Below are 11,837 nucleotides of genomic sequence, written 5' to 3' on the forward strand. Positions count from 1 at the left end.
TTAATTATAATTTAAATAGTACAACTCTGACCTACTAATTAAATTAATGACTCAATCATTCAATATCTTAATCAGATTAATTATTGGTTCAAATTAGATAATTATATATTTTGAAATAAGAACAATTATATTTTATATTCTAAAATCATATAATAATCGTAATTTATTTGGTATATAATCCAAAACGGAGTATAATTTTGTCCATACTCTATGATAATATTTGTTTTAGAGACTGAAGTTAAAATCTGAGGACTGAAACTTACTATTGTATTTGATACTGCGATACAAAATTTTAATATTTTTAATATTTTTAAAAAGTAAGACAAAAAAGCTGAAATTTTTTAAAAACTAAAATTTTAATAATATTTTTTGTAAAAAATTAAAAATATTTTTATTTAATTTTTTAAATTTTAAATTTATCATTTATCTTTATTTTTTTCTCTCTTCCAAATACATCTTATATGTTGGTGTGGATTCTGGAGGTGATACAGTTGGACCGAGTATATGGGCCCAATAGAACGCAGTTTAAACGGGTCGGATATGTTTTAAAAGTGAAATGCAAGTCCAAATAAATGTGTGACAGTAAAATGGACGTAGTTTAAATGGGCTATAAATGGGTTTTCGAATTTGATGACTTTTAATTGCCTCTGACCAAAAAACAAAAAAAGCTTATGCTTGCCATTGACAATGCTATGACAATGAGAAAACTTTTGATGTAGCTGGCCATGGCTTGAAGTTCATAGTGAACACTAAAATACAAATGAGGGTGTGTGTATTAAAGAAATTATAAATAATTCTTAGAAATTTTAAGATGAGAATATTATATTTTTATATTTAGTTCAAAATTTAAAAAATTATTTTTAAGTAAATTTGATTTCAAAGAATTAAAATATTATTATTTTAATTTTCATCTTTTCATTGAATATTTTTAATTTTTATAAAAATAAAATTTTTGTAATAAAATAATATTTAAACCACATACCCTAAGAGTTTTTTATGCTTAAAGAAACATATATATATATATTTTCTTGATTACATGGTACAATGGATGACGTTAAGCGCATTTGAAGGCGCATTTTTATATTTTGAAAAACTTGAAGAGTCATCATAACTTTTAAGTATTTTTGGATTTTGTATTTGAAAATTAAAAAATATTTTATGAATATTAAAAACCAACTACTGAAGTCACCAAAAAAAAAAAGCAACTACTAAATAAATCACCATATATTTATCAAAATAATTAAATCTCACCAAATAAAATAATTAAACTTTTCAGTAATATAATCAAATTATTTGATAAACACTAAATATATATTTTTATAGGATAAACTGATCTTTTCTCTCAAATTGTTTAAAAGAGTAAATATTTATTTTTAATTACGAAAAATTCAAGTGCTGATAAATTTACTTATGAAAAATCAAAATTAATACTATATTCACGAGATGAAATATAGATTTCAATTGATAAAATTAACTAAAATAATCTAAAAAGAATTTAAAACTTTTAAATTATCATTTTTTTACGAAATTCAATTTTACAACCTCTCTTTCTTTTCTTCTTTCACTAATGCACTCGCCTTCAACTTTAGTATTTGACAATTCTAATTTTATCGTCCTCTATCAACTCGCCCGTCACCTTTTTGCTAAGGAGCGTTCCCCGACGAGTTAGAATAGATTGTCCCAATCACTAGAGTACTTAAAAAATTTTAAAATGTACAGATTCTTTACAAAAAAAATCAACAAACTAAAACACTGTTTGTTTTATTTTTTCATAGATAAATTTATTAACGTTTAAATATTTCGTAATTAGAAATAGTTTAAAATTAAATTGAATTTGTGAGCAGGCATTGTATTTGATAGTCGCAAAACGTTTGGACCATTAAATGGTCCCATAATAAAATATATTTTTTAAGTTTTTTTAGATCTTCTATTGATCGTAATAAACTTTTTGGCCATTCCAATCGATTAAAAGTTTATATTTGATCCATGACGTTCGTCAGGGCTGTGAAATCGTGTTTATTTGAAAATCAATCGATTGGATTATCAAAACAATCGATTGAATTTCAGGTTCCTATAACTCAATCGATTGGACTACAGTTTATCACAAAACAATCGATTGAAAATTACAAGGGCGGCATAGTTTTCGCAAAAATCAATCGATTGGTCATATTACCTAATCGATTGAACGATGACTAAAATGTTGGTTTTTTTAAAATTCAATTGATTTCTTATACTACCCAATCGATTGAATGCTCCAAAGCAACTTGAGGTCTCACAAACCAATCGATTGAAGTCATCAAAGCAATATGGATTTGCCCAATTCAATCGATTGGTTGTGTTACCAATCGATTGAATTGTGTACTACGCCATTTTCAATTTTCTTATTATATCTTCAATTTGTAAGACTTTATTTTAATTTAGATACTCTAATCTTATCTTTTCTTTAATATTAACATTATAAATTGGTGAATAATCTATCACCAATTATTCAATTCCACCATTAGAATCGTGTATCAATCTCTTTATGTATCATGAGAGAGTGGTGCAGGCTTATGACTCGATGCCTGGGTAGTTATAATGTTTCTTGACTTATCCTTTTTTTAAATCATGTATTGGCTGATAATGAATGTTCTTATTTTTGACAGGGAATTCGTTGCTTGAAATGTTCCTCATTTTTGAGAAATTCATATCAAACACCCCCAACTGGAAATACAGGTGGTGCAAGGGATATCGGCCGTGCAGGAGATATTCAATATTCCCCTGTTTTAACTGCTTTTTATGTCTACTCAAATGTTTTGTATTGAAATCCAATTATCCTTCTGTGCTCTTGCTCTTCATCGTACAGAATGGCGAATTACCGAGTGATGCTGGTGCCATCTCCGGAGCTATAAAACAGATGTTTGATATATTGGAGGCTCAGAATGCAGAGCACAATATGAAAGTAACGTTATTAGAGCTTTACAATGAGGAAATAATGGATGGTGTGCCTCTTGAGAAAACTGTAAAATCTGAAGATGATAAGTCTAAAAGTTCTATCGCTCTAATGGAAGATTGGGAATGGGGCTTCCATTGTTAATTTAGAAAGAATTGATTAAAAATTTGTCATATATATACTTCATATATGTTTTAGTAATATATGAACAGATTATTAAAATGCTTTGATATATATTGCATGGTGTTTTTTTTCTAGTCAAGATTCAATAAAGAGGTCAAATCTTGAACAAATGAAAAGAACAAAATAGAATGCAAACAAATAAAAAGATATAAATTTTTTTACATAAATTAATTATATAAAATAAAATATAATTCACAAGACATAAAATTTGTATAGTATTGTTGTTGAAATAATAAATGAAAATGACATTACTTCATCATAAAGATATGAGTTTTTTAAACTAAAATATCTCTATAGTGCATAGAAATAGAGAAAAATTATAAAAGCTTTCAATCGATTGGTAACATAACCAATCAATTGAATTGTACAAATCCATATTGTTTTGATGACTTTAATCGCTTGGGTAACACAACCAATCGATTGAATTGTGAGACCTCAAGTTGTTTTGAAGCATTCAATCGATTGGATAGTATAAGCAATCGATTGAATTTTAAAAAACCCACATTTTAGTCATCGTTCAACCGATCGGGTAATATAATCAATCGATTGATTTTTGCAAAAACCATGCTGCCTTGAAATTTTCAATCGATTATTTTGTGATAACCTGTAGTCCAATCGATTGAGTTATTATGGGAAACCTGAAATTCAATCGATTGTTTTAATAATCCAATCGATTGATTTTCAAAGAAACACGATTTCACAGTCTTGGACGAACGTTACAGATCAAATATAAACTTTTAATCGATTGGAATGGCCAAAAAATTTATTACGATTAATAGAAGATCTAATCGTTATTATTTTTTATTTTGATTGTTAATAAACATAATAATAAAATATATAAAATTAATTTATAATTAAAATTAAAAAATAACTATTTAACTATTATTAAAAAATTTAAAAAATATATTTTATTATGAGATCATTTAATGGTTCAAACGTTTTGGGACATTGAATCCTTAGCCTTGTGAGCACAAAGGTCTATGCATATGAGTTACTTGAAAAAGAGGAGTTATGCATGGCAAATGCATGTGCAAAATTTGAAGTGCATCTGAGGTGGTATGCAATCATTGATTCACTTCACGGCAAGCGTGGCAGGCAACTTGGAGCATAAAGTGGACTTTATCCAAAACAGCCAAAATAAAAAGGTAACAACCCTTTAATTATTTATTCTTATATGATCTTATCTTAAAAATAATTACAATTCAATCATTCATCCATTCCTAGTATTATTATTACTCTTATTAATTTGCTGTTTTATTTATCATGAATAATTATAATAAATATAAAATTAATTAAGATGATAAATACTTTTTATTTTAAATATATACTGTGAAGGATATTTGTTAAAAAAAATTGTATAATTTTTTTCTCAATTTCTATTATATACTAGACTATTATAATATAATTATGCTAAGTAAACATAAAAGTTAGTTGTTATACAAAAATATGTATTTGGTGTTCATAAAACAATTTGATTATTCTGGATTATAATATGTTTAATTATATTGATAACTGATTAATTATTAAAAATATTATTATTATTTCTAAATATTCACCGTTTATATTCTTTATTGAAATCAATAAAATCTTTTATGCGGTAGTAATTAATATGATAATTTTATACCAATGATTGCTTTATCCATTTATCAGAAAATTTCTAATTTATTTGATATAAAAAGTTTTACATAAATTATATTTTTTAATATCAAATTTTTTTATACATCTAAAACTTAAATACAGTTCTAAATTTCGAATTAATCATAAATAGGCGATGATAAGACATTTCATCATTAGTTTATTAGAGCTTAAGTACTGTGTAATACAAATGCTTTGATTTGATTTGATTTGGTTTCGATAAGGGTATGGTTTTGATTGTTTAATAGAACAAAAAAAGTGGATCAAATCATGAGAGAGAAGATTCAAGATTGTCACTGATCCAATTTCAACACATATATATAGACCCACACAGTTTTATTTGACTCTTTTTTTGTGACTGACAACTGAAGTTTGTTTTTGCGGCCAAAAGCAGATTGAAGAAGAAGAAGCATTACAGCTTCTGGGAGAAAGAAAGAAGATAAAGGTGATTACTTCTTTATTTTCATACGCTTCGTTGCTCCTACAAATCATGATAACAACAATCAAAATTCTTTAAAAGATTTAATCTTGGTTGGGTATGGAAAAAATTGGAAAAGTATAAAGCAAAAGGGGTAGATAAAAATCCTTTCTTTTTCTTTTTTCGGTGTGTTTATTCCTCAATTCCTTTTCCCTGTTTCCTCTCTCTTCATATTGTATTAGGTAGCATCATATGTCAGATATTAATGGGGCACTGCAGATTCCAGTGGTGTTTCCAAGTTGGTGTTTGTGGCTTTTTCAAACCCCAGTTGTCCTATTTGTATTGATGGGACCAATTTTGAGTGACCCCTTCTAAACATCTCTTTGGGGATATTTCAGGATAACCATCAATGTCATCATCTAATCATCTAATATGATTATTTTCAAGATTTTACACTCATAAGTGTATTTCAAGTTTAGGGCTTTTCCTCCTCTTAAACCCTATTGATTTTTTTTGGATTTTACTTTTTTTTTTCTTTATTCAGGTAGATTCTCTTTTTATCTGGTCTAATTGAGTTGATTATTAATTTTAATGTATTTCCTTTTCTATTTTTCCCTTCCTATTTTGATTAGGACCATTAAAAATTTCCATGTTTTGGAGTATGGAGGATTCTGTTTTTTTTTAATCTGAAAAAAAAAGATTAGCTTTTGTACCTATTCTTTTTCTTTAACACTTTATTCTTTCAGGTGATTACATGCTAATCAGTAATCACTCTGAACCTACAGTTGTTTTACTCTGGAGGTATGTTAAGCTGTAATTCATAGGTGTTTGATCAAAGGATTTTGAGATTAGGCATCTTTAAAGAGATTGAATGTGTCTAAGGTGAAGTATGGCCCATTTAAACCAATTTTTTTTCATCACTGTTTTATTCATACCCATGTATTTCTTCTTCTAAGAATTCAACCTTAGCTACGTCAGTGATGCTGTTTTGGCCTTTGTTTCTTATGTTCTAGTTGAAAACTTTGAACTTTTTGAGTGTTGAATGCTCTCTCTTATATATCACAAGAATAGGAAAACAAAGATTTTAGGATGCTGAATGTCTGTTATGTGAAAAAAGAGTTTTGTAACAGTTATACTCTCACAGTTATGGTTTGAAAGAATTATTTTTTTTTGTGGTCCTATGCTGTTAAACCTGTTCCTATCAATAGGGCAATTGGATAAATTGATTTTTTTTTTTCCTTTATGGAATGGGGGAATTGGCAAATATTGAATGCTATTGTTATCCATTACAGTCTTCTCGGTTTTTCTAGTTTGTTTGTGTCTGAGAGGTCCCTGTCCTCTATTATAAGTTTATAACTCTACAACCCTAATTACCTTCACATCAATTTCTGATTTTTCCCCCTTTTTCATTATTATTATTTTCCACTTGCTTTAAAACACCATATATTTCATCTATGTATTTATTATTCTTGTCACTAGTCAGATTTTTCTCGTGTTCTAACTTTACTCTTTCCTGCCTTTTCTTTCATCAATAGGGTAAGCAATTCACAAAATCTTGGAGCAAAATCACCCTTGAAATTCACATACATCAAGAGAGTATTGGGGGTTTTTATTGGTTTTTAACACTGTCAGATTCCTGGCATTTTCTGTTGGCTCTGGTTCAGAACTTTACAGTGTAGGCCAACATGTATGGTCCAATAATTTAGCAATTGATAGAACAAGCCAAAGTGTTTGTGGCATTTAACATGTGTTGACCTAGATTTGTGGAGCTGTTGGATACAGACCTTTACTCTCCTTTGTGAATCTAACAAAACCAGATGGCTGGTGATGAAGTAGGTAGTAGCTCTGAGTGGAGCTTTGAGCAGGATAAAGCATTTGAGAATGCCTTGGGTACTTACCCTGAGGACGATCCGGATCGATGGGAGAAGATTGCTGCCGATGTAACTGGGAAGACTTTGGAAGAGGTTAAACAACACTATGAGCTTCTGGTTGATGATGTCAACTTAATTGAATCTGGGCGTGTGACTCTACCAGCTTATAATTCTACTTCAGAATGCTCAACAGGCAATGCTAGTGACGAAGGAGGTGGCAAGAAGGGTGGCCAACCTTGGAATTCGAACAGCGAGTCTAATAATGGATCTAAGTCTTCAAGATCAGATCAGGAACGGCGTAAGGGTATTGCTTGGACAGAAGATGAACACAGGTCAGTTTATTGTTTACTTAAGGATTTAGAGAACCTGGGTACGGTTATATATGGCTGTAGTAAACTTCATAAGGTAGTTTATCCATCTTAATTTGTTACCGTTTCATCTCAATTTTGTTGTGTTAAACCATATCATTTTGGAGCTTTATCTGATTGTAGTTTCCATATCCTGCTCAATCTTTGTGAGTGTCATGACAGCTTAGGAGTTCTTTTCCACCATAACAAATTGTTTCTTCTAATCTTGTTAGTTTAGTTTCCATTCACTCTTAATTGTTGAGACAATTTGTAGTGCTCCTTTGGCAGGGTTGCCATTGCTCTGGTTATAATTGATTTCCAGTAGGTTGAAATCGACAGCACTTTGTTTATTAATTATTTTCGAATAGTAATTTCTTCTGATGTGTTTTGAGGTATTTGCTAGAATACTTCTTTGACAGGTCATTTCTTTATTTGCTTCTGGGTTGGCTCAATTAATAGGGTTGAACAACCTCCAATTTTAATCCTATCCCTGGATTCATTCTTCGGTAAAAAAGTAACAATTAATCATTCTCACACTCTTTTAGATGTCAAAAGCACTCTGAAATTAATAAGGGAGACTAGTTTCTTGCATCATTTAGTGAATTAGCATGTAGGCTATTGGGTGGCTGGAGTCAGTCAAGTGATATGTGTGTATCATAAGCATGGTTACTTTGCTTACACATAAGTGAAATGTAGTTCAATCTTAGTACAAAATCTTCATTAGACATGGAATTGTCAAAGAATAGTGTATGTAATTAATGGATCGTTGAAATTTCTGAACTTGGATCTCTAACTCTCATTAACGCATGCTTTGTGGGGATAGAAGATGTAGGTTCCTGTTATGTTTTCTTGTTCTACATGTTTCGCATATTGTTTTTTTTTTTCGAAATACGACCACATCTTGGATGCTATGGACTTTTTAGCTTTCATCAGAATCAGGACTGTGGATTTCATTCTATAAGGAGGAACAGTTTTGTAACATTCTCATGAAGCAAGAAATTCTATTCTAGCCCTTAGTATGGTACAACCAAAAAATAGGTTTCATGCTTAAAATTTACCTATTTAGTGATCAATGAAATGTTTCCGTGTCAAATATCTGTTATCCGGTTTATGGTTTATTAGTTGTGGCTCAATAATAAAGTACTGTCACCCACAACCCAGCATCTTTTACAACCTTAGATAGCAGATTCTGCAGCTGAGGTTAAGAAATTTTGCTTGTATTGAGTCTTGAGGATTTTAAGTTCTAACAGCAAAACCAATGATCTTTAAGATAGTGATATGATAGCCTCATTAGTCATCAGTACTTTGTTCCAAAACCAATCCTTGGAGGAAAATACCGACATATATTAGGGAGACATTAATTGAAGTTTATGTATGCCAATGCCGAAGTTACATTCTTGGGGGCATAAACCAAAAATTATTTGGGTGTAGAAACCAGACGGAAATATCGAATACATGTAGGGACCATAAAGTGGGTCATCAGACTAAATCCAAAATCTAATAGCTAAGTTGGTTATGTTGTCATTCTTCTGCTTACTAAATTGCTAATGAGGCTGCATCCCCTCCTTCAGAGAAATTCATTCTCTCACTTCTATAATGTCATTGCGTTCTTATATTCTTCAAAAAACACACTAATGTGGAGCAACAAAAGACATACATAACCAAGTCATAAAAGCCATAAAATTCCTGCTATTCCCGGCAACGCCATCAACCACCAAATGAATCACTCTTGGTCCATTCGTCGTAACTCAGCACGGTCTTCTTGATGACAAACTCCATACTTGTTTCCTGATTATTAAAGATTCTCGCATTGCGTTCCATCCAAATGTTCCAAATCACTGCAAAGAACCCCGGCAGCCATTTCTTCTGATCTTGTTTCCGCTTATACCTACCGGTCCACCGCTCAAATAACTCCCTTATTGTACCAATGGATTGTTTCGGTTCTATTAAAGCTGCAATTGATCTCGAGTAGTGGTTGCTGATTTTTATTCCTCTTATTCCATATGCTAACATTCGCTTGTCTAATCTTTATTCTTTGAACATCATCAATTTTGGTTGAACAGGTTATTTCTTCTTGGATTGGAGAAGTATGGAAAGGGTGACTGGCGAAGTATATCGAGAAATTTTGTGGTGACAAGAACTCCTACACAAGTAGCAAGCCACGCCCAAAAATATTTCATTCGTTTGAACTCAATGAACAAAGATCGAAGGCGATCAAGCATACACGATATCACCAGTGTAAACAATGGAGACGTGTCGGCACCTCAAGGACCAATCACCGGTCAAACGAATGGTTCAGCTGGAAACTCCACCGGAAAGTCACCAAAACAAGGCCCTCCAACCCCAACCGGTCCTCCAACTGTAGGACTGTTTGGTGCTCCAACCATTGGACAACCGATAGGAGGAGGACCCCTTGTGTCTGCAGTTGGCACGCCAGTGAATCTTACTCCCCCGGCACACATGGCTTATGGTGTCCGAGCTCCGGTTCCCGGGGCTCCAATGAACATGGGTCCTGTGGCATACCCCATGCCCCCAACATCTCATAGGTGATGTGCTGTTGTGAGGCCTAATGTACAGAAAAACAGCAAATAGATATGGCTTCTGAATTTTCTTGTTCTTTTCATTTGACAATTATTTGAAATAAGCAACACCGTGATGAAGCAATTTAATGTTCTCTGTTTTGGAAGCAGTTGACAGCATAGAAGTAGAGTGGTTTCATAGACAATTTTAACTTGTTATTATTTTTAGTCATAATCATAATCATAATATATATTAAAATTGTGTATATGTCTTGTATTTCGGTAAGGTGTATAAGTTGATAGTTGCCACATGATGTTCTTGATCAAATTTACATTTCATACATTGAATTAAATTTATAGATCACAGTGGATGAATGAGATGTGAGTCGACAATGTATTTCACTTGTAATATGTTGTAACGCTTATACTTAATAGTACATAATATAAGAAGATCCCCATCAATCACGCTATAAATTATTGTTCTCTTGGCATCATCAACAACTTCAATCTTCTGTCACTCACCGTAGATAATTATGTAGTATCACATTAATAATTTAATTATTTTTTATATCTACTGCTTAAATAATCATATCAAATAACTAACGGAAAAAAGGACCCTCGCCTCCTAAAATTATTTTGTAATCAGAGCCATTTCAAGTGGATATTAAACCAAATATCTTTGATTAAATACAAAAAATTCTTAGTCACTAAAAAAAGATAATTAATTAATAATTTAATATATTTTTTTTTACATAAAAGTCAATTCTTTTTTAAATTATCATCAAGTTCTATAATAATGTTGTATCTTTTTTATAACCTGCAAGTAAGATTGGATATCCCGAATTAAGAATGGGTAGGGTTAGGATTAGGATATTCTCAACTCGCGGATAAAATAGAATTGAGTTTATATAAAAATTTCAACCCGCGCAGATAGGATTAGAGTTGACTCCAAACCTTATCTTATCCTACTCATTGCAACCCCTTGAACCATCTTACCATCACCCTGAAGAATCTCAATGCATTTACCTTGGGGAATATGGTTACAAAATCTCTAATGCTTTTATTTTAGATTAAGGTTAGACTTCATCCTTAATAAATTAGATTTGTAATTTATTGGCATAATCCTAGTCTATAATCTATCATATATTTATAAGTGATAGATACAAAATTACGAATAAATATTATTTCCAATCTCTAAACTATATGTTCAAAAGACAAATTTATTATTCACAATTTAAAAAAATTTAATTAGTCCCTATTTTTTTAATGGACTTTTTTTTATTAGTTGATTATAGTTCACTGCATCATTAGTTAGTTATCTAACAAAATTGAAAAAAAAAAGGGACAGAACCATCTAATGGTTATGTAATAGATATTGTATTAGATATTGTATCGTATTATTACATTTCATTACATTCCATTCATCTGCATAATTATTCTTGACAATAATCCTATTAATTAGGTGAATAAGATGTAAATCAACGCAGTATTTCACACGCATATATGATATATGTAAATGCAACATTATTCTTACACGAACACATCACATTATTGTTGCATAAAACCCATTAAAAATTTATGCTTTTAGAAGATAGTCATCAACCTCTGGGAAGATCTTGGTTGCAAATTCTTTGATAAAAATAGGTTCAGGAACCTCTTGGCTAACCGTTTCATAATCACACACCCATTTCACAATGCTTCCATTATCATCCCCCTTTGGTGTTACACTAATATATCCCTTGTAACTTTTCAAGTACTTAAGAAGGTCACCATCAATCACACTATAAATCAATGTCCTCTTTTCATCATCAACATCTTCAATCCTTTCTGTTGCTGTGTTCACAAGTTCATGGCCTCAAGAGAGAGAGAGAGAGAGAGAGAGAGAGGAGAAAAAAAAAAAGAAAATTATTGATGAAAAATACAAATAACATA

The 11,837-nt window shown here is 30.8% G+C and overlaps 2 protein-coding genes across 4 annotated transcripts in view; one reads left to right on the top strand and one right to left on the bottom strand.

Moving 5' to 3' along the window:
• Nucleotides 1–4,966: 4,966 nt before the first annotated feature.
• On the top strand, nt 4,967–10,217 carry LOC107481302 (transcription factor SRM1). 2 transcript variants are annotated; one of them, XM_052259636.1, is made up of 4 exons: nt 4,967–5,195; nt 5,915–5,969; nt 6,704–7,371; nt 9,450–10,217. In XM_052259636.1, exons 3-4 carry the CDS (start codon nt 6,986–6,988, stop codon nt 9,934–9,936), a joined length of 873 nt encoding a protein of 290 aa, XP_052115596.1. In that variant the 5' UTR covers nt 4,967–5,195; nt 5,915–5,969; nt 6,704–6,985; the 3' UTR covers nt 9,937–10,217. The 2 variants fall into 2 exon arrangements, with proteins under 2 accessions (XP_052115596.1, XP_015957043.1); XM_016101557.3 differs by lacking the exon at nt 5,915–5,969.
• Nucleotides 10,218–11,368: 1,151 nt separating this feature from the next.
• Nucleotides 11,369–11,837, bottom strand: part of LOC107481185 (MLP-like protein 423) — a 1,158-nt gene continuing 689 nt past the window's right edge. The window contains exon 2 of one of the 2 annotated variants that reach the window (XM_052259567.1): nt 11,369–11,738. In XM_052259567.1, the coding sequence (XP_052115527.1) occupies nt 11,482–11,738 (257 nt within the window). In that variant the 3' untranslated portion in view covers nt 11,369–11,481. Of the gene's footprint in view, nt 11,760–11,837 lie in introns of both variants that reach the window. The other variant, XM_016101400.3, reaches the window with a different exon arrangement.

Source organism: Arachis duranensis, chromosome 3 (assembly GCF_000817695.3).
Source record: "Arachis duranensis cultivar V14167 chromosome 3, aradu.V14167.gnm2.J7QH, whole genome shotgun sequence".
NCBI classification, from domain to species: domain Eukaryota; kingdom Viridiplantae; phylum Streptophyta; class Magnoliopsida; order Fabales; family Fabaceae; genus Arachis; species Arachis duranensis.

Bases quoted from the DNA above. Each gene is read 5' to 3' on its own strand.
- LOC107481302 (XM_052259636.1), top strand. From the start codon at position 6,986: ATGGCTGGTGATGAAGTAGGTAGTAGCTCTGAGTGGAGCTTTGAGCAG. The intron at 7,372-9,449 runs GTCAGTTTATTG...TTGGTTGAACAG, and splicing joins TGGACAGAAGATGAACACAG to GTTATTTCTTCTTGGATTGG.